At 49.8% G+C, this 14,218-nt stretch overlaps 1 protein-coding gene across 11 annotated transcripts in view; it reads left to right on the top strand.

Annotated features, from left to right (window-relative positions):
* PRORP (protein only RNase P catalytic subunit) overlaps positions 1–14,218 on the top strand; it is an 831,788-nt gene that overhangs the window by 321,268 nt on the left and 496,302 nt on the right. For 2 of the 11 annotated variants that reach the window (XM_078659374.1, XM_078659369.1), the window contains one exon: positions 8,595–9,026. The exons of the other annotated variants lie outside the window; for them this stretch is intronic. In XM_078659374.1, the coding sequence (XP_078515500.1) occupies positions 8,595–8,726 (132 nt within the window). In that variant the 3' untranslated portion in view covers positions 8,727–9,026. Of the gene's footprint in view, positions 1–8,594; positions 9,027–14,218 lie in introns of those variants that run through there. 11 annotated transcript variants of the gene reach the window in all.

The following is a 14,218-nucleotide window of genomic DNA, read 5'->3' as shown; positions in this document are numbered from 1 at the left end:
GGGGCCTCCTGGGGGCTAATCTCAGCGCTTCACAAGACGGGGCAGGTGAGCGCTTGAGGGGGTCCACAGCGCTTCTCAAAGGGGCCCTGCCCGCGGGGGTTTCACGGCGCTGGAGTCAGTCGGCAGGGCGTGAATTGCAGCGCTACTCAGGGGGGCAATTAACACAGCGCCTCGGGCCACAGGCAGGTCAGTCAGCTCAGGGAGCTAGCGTGGGGTAGCCAGATAAGATCAGGCCAGACAGCAATTCAGGCAGTACAGTCAGGGGGAGTTAGGCAGGACAGCGCAGGGGCCACAGGCTCCGACGGAGAGGGCAGGGATGGCACCGCACAGTACCTGGTTAATCCCCAGTAGTCCTGGTAACACAAGAAAGTAGTCTTCTCGGCGCTTGGTTGTACTGGGGCCCTTAGGAGGTGGTTTCTCATAAGGGGGGGGGGGTGGTTTGAGTTGAAGGCTTGTCAAGTTTCCTCAGAAGGTCACTGAAGATGGTCCCTGGGTTCCCCTCCCGCTGAGCCAGATCAGTGGGCTAGCTCAGGGTTCCTCACTCTACTTGGAAGGCAGCACCTAAGCCCTGTCACTCCCAGTGGCATAGGCCCCTGACTAGGCCCTACCGCCTAAATCTCCTGCGTGGGTCCCCCAGGTCAGTGATGCCCCAACTGACTAAAAAGTTTCCATCCCTTCCTTATATATGCCCAGGTCAGGTGACCACTCTCTAAGGTGGCAAAAATAGGCTCCGCCTCTATTCTGGAAGGTTCCAGGAGCTTCCCCACTCTATCTATGGGCAGGCGATGGAAGGCTGGCATTGCAACAATGTTTGGGGTCCCAGCCAGCTCCTGGCAACTAGGGTGCTACTAGAAAAAGACCACGCTGCAGTAGCAGGGGCCAGTGGCAGCCATGTTTGAAGTAGAGAGCACCTGCACCTTAGCATTGATTGGCAATGGGAAGGTGCCTGGAGACCTAAGGCCAACAAAAAGAAGGTGGGAAAAGTAAGGCAAGGGCGAAGAAAAATAGGGTGAGACCACCCTAGGGCTGACAGGTCTAACACACATGTATTCCTGTGAGCCACAGAATGGAAGATTACTTTCTGCTGTGTTTGTGTGTGTTTTTAGCACAACTAATCTAATATCAATCTGCAGCCAAAATAATCGAGTAATCTTGTAAATCCGCATTCAGAACATCAGCTGCCTCGACCCTGCACCTTACAAGTGATCACGGTAAAGGGTTAATGTGCCCCCATGTTACATACAATCAGGCCTGGCTTGTAGGCTTGTGGTACCATTAAAGCCCTGCCAGACATGACGCAGCCATGCATGAAAATGCAGGATTAACGACGTGGTGACCTGTAGATCGAATAAGGTACACCTTGTGATCTCAGGGACACCTGCTTCTGAGAGACAGCGGCACACATGCAGCGACAGCGACGTATGTGGGCGACGTATAGGATCCTTAAGGGGGTTCTTGCAGACGGGTGCGTTGAGCCTTGTGAGCCTGAGTATAGTGTGTTCATCTAGCGCACCCTGGGTGTATGGCGCTACCTCTCAGCACAACTGATAGAAGTGGATGGATCAGAGAGATCCAGTTTAGGCGCACCTGTATTTACTACAGATCAGATTAGACGTAACAAGAAACAAATTTAGAAAGCCAGACGGGAAAGCAGCCATGTTGAGACAGGTTTACTGTGATACATTATGGGAACACGTCCCCCAGTCTGATGGCTGCAAGGTAGCATTCTAGCTGCAAATGCTGGTCAGAGAGCATTGCTGTAAAGTAGGGATGGGCGGAATTTGCATAGTCGCACTAAGCAAAGCTCCGCAAACTGGTAAAACATCTCCGCGAGCACGCAACAGTTCTGCAAACACGCGGAATTGCTTGTTACGCCCATTCGCAATGCTTTTTTCCTGTTCGCGAACGCTGTTTGCATGCTCAGGGAGAAATATCTTGTAAACACAAAATTCTGTGAAGCCCCGGATCGCGGAATTTTGGGTAATTCTGCGTTCTCCGTGGAATGCAAAATTACCCAAATTCTGCAAAATCCGCGAGCGGAAGGGAATTTACCGCCCAGGCCTACCGTAAAGTCGAGTATTGTTGGCTTAAGTCTGAAAAATGGAAATGAGTGAAAAACAAGTCGAAAATAAACATTTATGGGTAGACGTGGACTCTAAGCAGCACACGAGACAGGGAAACACAGGCGAGTTCATGGGGACCTGTTGGGATCCGTGGCGGGAATTTGTTTTAAACCTGCTTGGATTTTGTTTTCCACCTTTGCTATGATATAAGGTGTAGAGTGCTGCTTGTCACTCGTCAGGCGCTGAGTAGGTGAGAGTAGGCATGTGGTGAAGCTGGACCTAGAGACAGTCTCGATGATCTGCCTGAAAATGGGCCAAAGTACCCCCATCATCAATCATGCTGAAGACCACAAGAATGGGCAGTGTGATTGACAACCGAGGAGAGATCCTTACGCCGCATGGCCAGAAGACCACGTCCTAGAAGAAGTCTTCTTCTGTGTGTCCAGAAGAGAACTGATTATTTGGAATTTGAATATAAACTGCTCTTTCTCTCAGTTTAGAACATTATGAGCGGTTGGAGCTGGGCGGGAACTGCTTATTTCAGGATGATTCAAGGTGTACGTCAGAGAAGGCTAAGTATTTGCAACTTCCTACAAGATTGAATCGTACAAAGTCAAACTATTCAAGAAGATCAGCAGCTCTGCAAGACAGCCTGATGGCTTCATCTTTCCCAGAAGGTGAGCAGGATTGCAAGAGAGCCTGGGGGTTTCATCTTTCTCAGAAGGTGAGCAGGATTGCAAGAGAGCCTGGAGGCTTTATCTTTCCCAGAAGGTGAGCAGGATTGCAGGAGAGCCTGGAGGCTTCATCTTTCCCAGAAGGTGAGCAGGATTGCAAGAGAGCCTGGAGGCTTTATCTTTCCCAGAAGGTGAGCAGGATTGCAAGAGAGCCTGGGGGTTTCATCTTTCTCAGAAGGTGAGCAGGATTGCAAGAGAGCCTGGAGGCTTTATCTTTCCCAGAAGGTGAGCAGGATTGCAGGAGAGCCTGGAGGCTTCATCTTTCCCAGAAGGTGAGCAGGATTGCAGGAGAGCCTGGAGGCTTTATCTTTCCCAGAAGGTGAGCAGGATTGCAGGAGAGCCTGGGGGTTTCATCTTTCCCAGAAGATGAGCAGGATGGCAGGAGAGCCTGGGGGTTTCATCTTTCCCAGAAGGTGAGCAGGATTGCAAGAGAGCCTGGGGGTTTAATCTTTCCCAGAAGGTGAGCAGGATTGCAGGAGAGCCTGGAGGCTTTATCTTTTCTGGAAAACGAGCGGGATTGAAATAAAATTAAATTAAATTTAGATTTGTAGAGCGCTCTACTACCCAAAGGTGTCTAGGCGCTGATTTGGAAAAGAGGAGCATAGAAAATAAGAAGACATAAAAAAACCTGAAAGGAAGAACAGCAAAAAAATCAAAAATCGGCGGCCTAATTGTTACACAGCCAGGTTTTTAAGGCTTTAGTAAAAGCTAGCAGGTTGGATTCTTTCTTTAGCGCTAGCCGCAGAGGATTCTGGAGCCTAGCCGTACCAGCTGTGATGCTTCTGTCTCCCCATGAAGCTCTTCTGACCTTTGGGATTACAAGATCAGCTCAGGAGGAAGATCGTAGGGCTCTTTTAGGTTCATACTATTGACAGTACTGCCTCAGAGATTCTTGACCGTCACTGTGCAGTGCCTTAAATGCAGTACATAACGATTTGAACTCCACCCATTTTTAGACCGATAGCCCGTGGAGTTCCTGGAGGACAAGAGAAACTGATTGGTTCTTAGGAATCGCCAAGAGTAGCCGAGCGGCTGCATTTTGGATCATCTGCAAGGTGTGTAGGAGTCTTTTCTGAAGGCTGACCAATAGCGCACGGCATTAGTTTATTTGAGCAAAAATAAGTGCAGTGAGCACCAATTTTCGTAAATCCAGGGGGATGGATGGCGTTTTATTTGAGAGTCTTGAACATAAGTATGCAATCTGAGGTGATGGAGTTCACATTCCCTTCAAATTAAAGAATATTTCTTTTATTTTTATTTTTACATTTGTGGAGCGCATGGTTACACTGCCGGTGTGTCCCCGCGCTGATAGCAGATTCTCAGATGACCGAGGTAAGTAGGTATGATACACTTAGCATGATTACATGAATCTATTCTAAATTCCTGGTGGGGAAGAGCCATGCTTTTCCTAAAGGCAGCTTCACATGGCTCTGGTCTCATATCAACCGGTAATGAGTTCCAGTGTTTCGAAGCGAAGTGTCTGAACGATCTGCCACTCAACCTGGCCTTCCTAATTTTAGGTACATTTACTAGTGCCTTTCCTTCGGATCTTAAGTTTCTGCAGGGAGTGTATGCTGTTATCATGGTTTGTAGGTACCTTGGACCTTTATTAGCCAGGATACGGTGACAAAAGCACATTGCCTTGAACAATATCCTTTTTCCCACAGGTAGCCAGTGCAGGTTGGCTAAAGCCTTTGTAGTAGATGATCTTTTAGGGAGATTCAGCACTAGGCAGGCAGCAGTGTTTTGAATTGATTGCAGCTTCATTAGCCTTTTTTTAGATGTGCCTAAGTAAATTACATTGCCGTAGTCAATCTGAGAAGTGACCACTGCATGTACTATGGTTTTCTTGGCATTGACTGGTAGCGGGTCTAGGACCTTCCTCAAGATTTTCCATGTTCCAAAACATTTACCTGTTTATTATCAAAATAAACTCCCAATTCCTGATGCCACCAAAGATGTGTACCTCTTGAACAACAAAACCTCAGTTTTATCTGAGTTACGTTTAGACAATTACTTGCCATCCTACCCTCCGACTTGCTGCATGCAGTCATGAAAGCGGGAAGCAATCTTGTCAGGATTACCAGCCACCGACACCATGATTTGAGTGTTTTCAGAGTATGACACCACTGCAAAGTCAAAGGTTTTAATCAATTTAGCCAGAGGGGTGACTTACAGGTTGAAAACGGTTGGACTCAGGGCAGAGCCCTAAGGGACACCGCATGGCAGGGTAAAAGGTGAGGACTTGTAGCACTTTAGCTCAATGTACTGTTCTCTATATGACTGAATGAAAGAATGAAGGAGCTTAAGTGCCATCCTCCTAATTCCTAGTGAGTGAAGACAGTCCATGGATTGCAAGAGAGCTTGGAGGCTTCATCTTTCCCAGAAGGTGAGCAGGATTGCAAGACAGCCTGGGGGTTTCATCTTTCCCAGAAGTTCAGCAGCAGTTTCAGTTGAAATCTCCTCTTTAAGGAAGCGGTGCTTGGAGGGGACGGTTTTCGGCTCGTCTGCTTGACTCCTCAGAGTCACAGTCCGAAAGTGCTGCATATTTCGATCTTTCTTCTAGATAAGAAGAGAGATTGTAACAGTTATTTGGAGGATGAGATTGTGAAGAAACCAGATTTAAACTTAAGAAGGCTTTACTCTGAAGAAATGAGGACCACATGGGTGTGAGAGAGGGCCTCATTTTGGGTGGTTAGCCCCCACTTGTTTGCCTGGTTTTGATTTGGTTTCAACTACAGTGCACAGGGTCCCTGACAACCAGGTCCCCTGGGCCAGTGTTTCTTCCCTAAAACATGTCCACAATTAGTACTTCTGCCCCCTGTAAGTCCCTAGTACATGGTACCCTGGGTACCTAGGGCCTGTGAGCTGAAGAGGGTCCTTTCGGATCCCCTTAACTGGGACCATGCCACTGCCCTTGTTATGTTATGTTATGTTATGTTATGTTATGTTATTTTAATTTATTCAGCGCACAGCTACTCGGAAGTGTCCCGGTGCTAACAGCAAAAAGAGGCAGGAGAAGCTCAGATACCAAATTAAAACAGAAAAGTTTTTAGGGCTTTCCTGAACAGAAAATGGTCAGAAGTGACTCTCAGGGCCAAGGGCAGCTCGTTCCAGGCCAGACAAGCCTTACGAAAAAATGAATTCCTGCCCAATCGCTGGCGCTTAAACTTCGGCGTCAGCATTAGCAGCAGAGAAGAAGAACGCAACTGCCCTTGCAGCTTGCATGGCTCTGTGAGAGAGAGAACGACAGTCGGCAAGGCAACCTGCCTGGGTACCATGCCAGCCAGCACTGCCTGAAAGCATAGGTAAGTCGCCCCTCTAGTAGGTCTCACAGCCCTAAGGCAGGGTGCACCATACCACAGGTGAGGGCCTACCTGTAAGAGCAGATAGGCCCCTACAATATTAGGGTCAATTCCTTAATATTGTAAGTGCCAGTGAAGCCAAAGAGAGTACATGGGCTGGAAACTTGACAACTCAAGTTCCACAGCACCATGATGGCTTCACTGAGCACAGGAGTGTTTGGTACCAAACTACTAATTTCAATAAATCCATACTGATGTCAGTGTGGGATTTATTGTACCATGTACTCAGAGGTGTCCCCTGAAAACCTACCAACCTTGGTTTAGTTGCTGACCGGCTGTAGGGGGTCAGCCACCACCAGCTTGTTTCTGGACCCCTGGGTAGAGAGCCCCTGCTCTCTGGGACCACAAACAATGCACCTCCTAGGCACTAGTGTCACACCTCCTCTATAGGATAGGCCAGTGTCGAAGGGGAAGCTTCAAAGGCCTGCCACCTTGGTAATGCAACCTCCAACCTCTGCTGCTAGCGGCAGATGGCAGCTCCCGGTTTACACCCACACTTTGGGTGAGAAAACCGCCGGGAACACCTAGAAGAATAGGAGGTGTGCCTCCCCTCTGCCAACACCACCCCTAAGGTGGGGATGCAAGGCGAGGCTCATCTTTCAGTCCCTGCCATCTTGAAGATTGGGAGACCCGTCCAATCAGTGCTAGGTATGTGCCCCCTCCCACAGGAGGGTGGCATAATAGAGGGTGTGGTCACCCCAGGTAACGTGCCCCTCGGCCCTACCTGCTACTCCCCTAAATGTTGTATTTAGGTGGGTCCTCCAGCCCTAGAAACTAGATCTGTGACAACCTATGAAGAAAGAAGGCATCTCTGCAGAGCAGACTGAAGACGACGACTGCCTTAGCCCCAGTCTTACCGGCCTGGGGCCTGCAAACCTGGGACCTGTCTTGCAGCCAGCGACCTCTGAAAACCCTGAGAGGACTGCTGCCTTCAAAAAAGACTCCAGTCTCTTGTGGACAGCGGACCTGTCCAGAAGAAATCAACGGCAAGGGCTCCGGATATAGTTGGAACAGTGATCCCTGCCCACAATCTGCACCCGACACCCACGGCCCGAGTCTGAGTGGCCCACCTGTGCAGTGAAGTCTCCCCAGCGATCCTGACCTAGAGTCCCGCGTTTGTTGACCTCTCCTGATCTCCACGGAGGTGCCTGCAGTGTGAATCCAGAGGCTCCCCCTGACCGCGACTGGCTCCGGTAAGAAGACACTGACGTCAAAAGACACCCCTGCACAAGATGCCCCTGGGGCTTGGTGAGCTGAACCAATGGTGCCCCTACTACCCCGTACATCTCTACTTAATTCTGCTGTGGTTGGTATCCCTCCTGCGGGTATACCTGTAACCCCACCCATGGCTGCAGGTATACCTTTAATCCCTGCCATGGCTGCGGGTATACCATTAACCCCTGCCATGGCTGCGGGTATACCATTAACTCCTGCCATGGCTGTGGGTATGCCTTTAACCACACCCAAGGTTGTGGGTATACCTTTAACCCCACCCATGGCTTTGGGTATATGTTTAGCCTGGCTCATGGCTGTGGGCATACCTTTAGCGTCACCCTTGGGTGCGGGTATACCTTTAGCGTCTCTCATGGGTGCGGGTATAAGTTAGGCCTCGCTCATCGCTGCGGGTACAGCTTTGCCTCACCCATGGGTGCGGGTATATGTTTAGCCTCGCTCATGCCTGTGGGTATACCTGTAGCGCCACCCATGTATACGGATATACCTTTAGCGTCACCAATGGATGTGGGTGTACGTTTAGCCTCGCTGGTTACCCATGGATGCGAGTATACCTTAAGCGTTAGCCATGGGTTTGGGTATACATTTAGCCCCAATCATCGCTGCGGTTACAACTTTGCCTCACCCTTGGGTGCAGGTATACGTTTAACCCCAACCGTGGCTGTGGCTATACCTTTAATCCCATCCATGGCTACGGATGTACCGTTAGCTTCACCCATGGGTGCGAGTGTACGTTTAGCCTCGCACGTTACCCATTGGTGCAAGTATACCGTTCGCTTCAGCCATGCGTGCGGGTATACGTTGAGCCTCGCTCTTCACTGTGGGTACAGCTTTACTTCACCCATGTCTTCGGGTATAATACCACACTGTGGCTGTTCTATGATGTGGCGCACCAGTGCTCCAGTCACTGTTCAACGTGGTTCCATGAGGTAAGTCCTACATCATTGTTGTAATGTGTTATAAGATGTGAGTATTTGATTCCCCCTTCCCATGACTGTTAAGTGATATGTGCTGTTAGTACTGCCTCGACTCCAGGTAGTGTGCAAGTAATGCTTTAGTCCTCACCACCGCGCTACTGTGAGCTGGCGCACGCGTTCTGTACTAGGCCCCTGCACCTCCGGTGTTGTGCCCTGCACATGTCTGTGATTGCATGCCTGTAGGAGTGCCCTTTCTAATCCTCTGCCCTCTTCTGTCCTTAGACGGTTGCCAGCTACGACACTGTGGTCCAGACGACTGGGGACTCGTGGCATGTACCCTACGATGAAGATGCGGTGGAGAGATCCACCTATGAGGTGCCCAGAAAGTGGTTGTGCCTGGTGAGGAGGGGCTGACATGTTTGAGGACCTCAGCATCAAGGGAAGGAGGAAACAGAGGTCCAGATTGGCAGCCAGGGAGTCTTGTCAGACTTTAATGTTAACAAGGTACTATAAAAGGCTTCTCACGATCAAAGACTCTAGCACTGTCCTCATACACGCACCTTCGTTACCCATGGCTCTTGGACAGCTCCATCGGAGATGAGTGGAGTGGATGGACTTGAGAAAACTGCACGGGCTCCCCCTGTGGGGGCTTCTGTCACACCACGAGCTCCCGGAAGTCGACGGAGTAGGAAACAAATAAAAATGTGTGCCTGTTGTTGAAATTATCAGTGGCTTCTTTTGGAAAGAACCAATAGTCTGTGAAAAAAAGGTATCTTTTCATGTTCAGGATTTCCATGAGGATCCAGTTGTACCCCAAGCCTCTGTTCTCTTTGGCAAATGGACTCTACAGCCAGAGCAGCCTGGCTATACACCACACAGCGAGCGACTCCATGGCCAAGGCAGCCTCTCTCCCCCTCTATATCAAGGGTGTTTCAAGGCCAACCCAGCCTCTCTCTCCATCTCTATGTATCATGGGTGTTTCAAGGCCAACCCAGCCTCTCTCTCCATCTCTATATCATGGGTGACACTACTCTTGACTCCACCAGCAGACTCTCAGGGGTGACACTACTCTTGACTCCACCAGCAGACTCTCGGGGGTGACGCTACTCTTGACTGCACCAGCAGACTCTCAGGGGTGACTCTTCTTTTGACTCCACCAGCAGACTCTCAGGGGTGACGCTACACTTGACTCCCAGATCTTTTGACTGGGTGTGAGTGTTTGATTGGTTCGGATGCTCCGTCCATTACCACACCCTTTTGTACCGCTTTTGGCCGCCATAAGTGTGGCAGGGTATGCTCAGACGTGAGTCCCTTGCTCACTTTGCCACTGGATTCAAGCAAGTCGGGCTGAAGACGGCTGGAATGCCAGAAACCGGTCCTCGGAAGCTTGTTTCCGGTCCAGGGAAGACATGGCTTGGCAGTTCGGGCTGGACTGTTCCCATGAGGCACAGGGTCAGACTGATTTGCATATATCCATGTCTGAACTGGGGTGGCAGAGTGGGCTAAAGAACGGTGATGGATTAAACCCAGATCTTTTGACTGGGTGTGAGTGTTTGATTGATTCAGATGCTCCGTCCATCACCACCCCCTTTTGTACTGCTTTTGGCCGCCATAAGTGTGGCAGGGTATGCTCAGACGTGAGTCCCTTGCTCACTTTGCCACTGGATTCAAGCAAGTCGGGCTGAAGACGGCTGGAATGCCAGAAACCGGTCCTCGGAAGCTTGTTTCCGGTCCAGGGAAGACATGGCTTGGCAGTTCGGGCTGGACTGTTCCCATGAGGCACAGGGTCAGACTGATTTGCATAGAGCCATGTCTGAACTGGGGTGGCAGAGTGGGCTAAAGAACGGTGATGGATTAAACCCAGATCTTTTGACTGGGTGTGAGTGTTTGATTGATTCAGATGCTCCGTCCATCACCACCCCCTTTTGTAACACTTGACTCCACCAGCAGACTCTCAGGCGTGACACTACTCTTGACCCCACCAGCAGACTCTCAGGGGTGACACTGCTCGACTCCACCAGCAGACTCTCAGGGGTGACACTACTCTTGACTCCACCGGCAGACTCTCAGGGATGACACTACTCTTGACTCGACTAGCAGACTCTCAGGGGTAACGCTACACTTGACTCCACCAGCAGACTCTCAGGGGTGACACTGCGCGACTCCACCAGCAGACTTTCAGCAGTGACACTACTCTTGACTCCACCAGCAGACTCTCAGGGGTGACACTGCTGAACTCCACCAGCAGACTCTCAGGGGTGACACTGCGCGACTCCACCAGCAGACTTTCAGCAGTGACACTACTCTTGACTCCACCAGCAGACTCTCAGGGGTGACACTGCTGAACTCCACCAGCAGACTCTCAGGGGTGACACTACTCTTGACTCCACCAGCAGGCTCTCAGAGGTGACACTACTCTGGACTCCACCAGCAGACTCTCAGGGGTGACACTGCTGAACTCCACCAGCAGACTCTCAGGGGGTGACACTACTCTTGACTCCACCAGCAGGCTCTCAGAGGTGACACTACTCTGGACTCCACCAGCAGACTCTCAGGGGTGACACTGCTCATTGCCTCACCCCCTGACTCACGGCTCTTTGCCACAACTGCTCTCTCATGGATGTTATCACTTGTTGCCCCACCAGCAGACACTCATCTGCGACACTGCTCGTTGCCCTCACTAGCAGACACTTGTGGGTGGGCACTGCTTGTTGCCCCCACCAGCAGGCTCACCATGCCATGGGTGACACACTTGTTGCCTCCACTAGCAGACACTTGTGGGCGGCACTGCTCACTGCTCCACCAGCAGGCTCTCACGGTGGACACTGCTCGTTGCCCCCTCTAGCAGACACTTGTGGGCGGCATTGTTCTCCACCAGCAGACTCTCTAGCTTTTATCAGCCTGTCCTCCTGCTGTGGAGCTGCCACTGAGCCCCAAGCTGCTCCTCGAGAAGGGAGAGAATTAATCGATTGTTATTGATTTCCATGTAAACCTTTGTAGAAATGTGATGGGTGATCCATACTAATATTATAAAGATAGAGCCCAAACCTTTGAGGCGGGTAATCTCAGTAACCACAGCACCAATCACAACACCAATCACAACACCCAATACAGCGTTGGAAAGGGCAGTTACAGCAGAAGGACATAGGCTATGCAGACAGCCACCATATACATTTAAAAGGTAAAAGAACCGTGCCTGCAAAGTAGTCCCTTGTGGGCGTGTCTGCGTTGTGCTGTGGGCGTGGGCTGGGGCGTGACTAACACTGGGGGCGTGTGGTACGGCCATCATATTGTGGGCGTGTGCTGGGGCGTGACAAACGCTGGGGGCGTGTGTCCGCCCTTCATGCCATGTGAGTCGTACATACAAGTGCCAATTACGTTGCTGCGCAGCATCAAGGGGCACGCTGGGGGCGTGACACGCTGGGGGCATGAGAAACGCTGGGGGCGTGTGTCCAGCCTTCATGCCATGTGAATGCAATTGCCCCGTATCAAGGGGGGCGTGAGAAACGCTGGGGGCGTGTGCTACGTTCCGCCCTTCATGCCATGTTGGTCGTACATTAATCAGAAGATCGTCTGCTGTGGCCGTGTGCTGGGGGCGTGACAAACGCGTTCAGCTGGAGGCGTGGTAAGTAACGTTACTGCAGCCTCTCCTGCGCGCTGTTACTGAACTCTCTCATTCAAGGAAATTACACGCGCCTGCTACCATCAACCAGGGCTCTAGCCGGACTCAGGCGGCAGATCAGTACACTAATTACACGCGCCTGCTAACATCAACCAGGGCTGCAGCTGGGCCTCAAGCGGGGGAACACGCGCCTGCTAACATCAAACAGGCCTGCATCTTGGCCTCAAGCGGGGGAACACGCAAATGAGCGTGTCTGTGGGGACAATTACTGCAGCCTCTCCTACTCGCTGTCACTCAACTCTCTCATTAAACAGGTTTACCCGCGGCTGATAACTCTCTCTTTCAACGACATTGCACGCGCCTGCTAACATCAACCAGGGCTGTAGCCGGGCTAAGACGTCGGATCACTACACCAATTACACGCGCCTGCTAACATCAACCAGGGCTGCAGCTGGGCCTTCTCCGTCCCGATTCTAATGAAACAAAAAATGTTGTCTACCGCGAGATTTTAAAATAAATTGCCCTTGCCAAATACACACATTACACACATTCTATTTAATACCCGGACAACGTCGGGACGGGCTGCTAGTTGCTTTATAAAACAAGCATTTGCAATACAATCGGTCTCGCCTCTGGGACCTTATATGTATTTAGATATGCAGCACATTAGCCTGGGTGCTAAAACATCTACTGTTCTTTAACATGGAGGGAAAGTAAGCACCAAACTGCGTGACACGCCAGGTATGGGAACACATGGAGAGAAATATTGCCTTTCAGTGGTAAATGGTAAATTCCAAAGCTTTGTTTTTAATGTAAACTCAGGGACTTTGGTGGTCATATCACTGAAAATACAAGATTTGAAAAAATATTATTGTCTACGGGTGCTCATGGAAGACAGGTTATATGGACTGGAATCTAGAGAATGCTAGTGTGATTCTGGTATTTTACTGACCTCTGCTGGTCGATTTCTATCAAGAAAATTAAATAGAGGTAGTTGCCAGAAGAATTAAAAAAATAAAGTCCCTCAGCAGAAAGCAATTCTGGTATTTTACTGGCCTCTACTGGTCGTTTTCTATTAAGACAGTTATATACAGGCAGTTGAACAAGCAGAAAGCAATTCTGGTATTTTACTGACCTCTACTGGTCGTTTTCTATCAAGACAGTTGTATAGAGGCAGTTGAACAAGCAGAAAGCAATTCTGGTATTTTACTGACCTCTACTGGTCGTTTTCTATCAAGACAGTTATATAGAGGCAGTTGAACAAGCAGAAAGCAATTCTGGTATTTTACTGACCTCTACTGGTCGTTTTCTATCAAGACCATTAAATAGAGGCAGTTGAACAGAAAAAAAGTTCCCTAAGGCTGATCTCCAGAGCCCACAAAGTACATACACACATAAGTATGTACTAAAGTATATACAAGAGGTCTCGAATGCTCGACCTAAGCAGTCTCCGTCTCTAGGGGACGAGGTAGCTGCTGGGTGAAAGGCGACTTGTAGTTCATGACCTGTTACTTTGAAGTGCGTTGTGCTTTCTGGTTTAGGTGCCTTAACTAGTAAAACATATTGAAATCATAATCCGAACCTCGGGACCTGCAGTAAATTGCTGGAGTGGAATGTGGCACGGAGTGATTACAGAGCTCTGAAGTCTTTACATGTTTTGGCTCCAGCAAGTAATGTATAGCGTCGCAGTCTTACTATATTGAGCTGTGTTAGCCCCATGCAGAAATATAAGCATTAGCAACCCCTGAACCCCAAACAGGAGAAGAAAAGCTGTGCCAATTTGGGAAACATTACTTTCAGGGAGAATGGAGTACTGGCGGATGGCTTAATTTTTCTTTTTTGCATTTTAAAAACTAAAACGTGTTTTAGATTCCAAAGGCAAAAAAAAATGTCCAGGTATGCTTATTTTTACATGTTTTTCCCTTCCCTGTACACTCATCTCTCCTGACCTGGGTATCTTGTCTCCATCCTTGCATTTCCTTCCTTCCCTGATCCTTCTGCTGCAACTGCTCACGCTTCCTGTCTAGTGTGTGACAGGAAGAGGTGTCCAGTGTCCGTCCAAGGAGGGGGTCTCGCTTTAGGTCCTACAGCCACTCTTGAACATAACAATGCCCTAAAATAGTAAATGTAAAAAGTTCAAATATAGCTATTGTAAGAACTGGCACCACCAGTTCTCCGGGGGGTAGCTTGGCTCGAGCAGGAAGGCAGCCAGGGGCTTACGTGTAAAGTAGCTACTCAACACACTCATCCACTGAGACAATAAGTGGGAGCAATAATGGAGACC

This window comes from Lissotriton helveticus, chromosome 9 (genome assembly GCF_964261635.1).
Source record: "Lissotriton helveticus chromosome 9, aLisHel1.1, whole genome shotgun sequence".
NCBI lineage: Eukaryota > Metazoa > Chordata > Amphibia > Caudata > Salamandridae > Lissotriton > Lissotriton helveticus.
The sequence above is the reverse complement of the archived record's forward strand: the minus strand, read 5'-3'. Positions and strand labels throughout refer to the sequence as shown.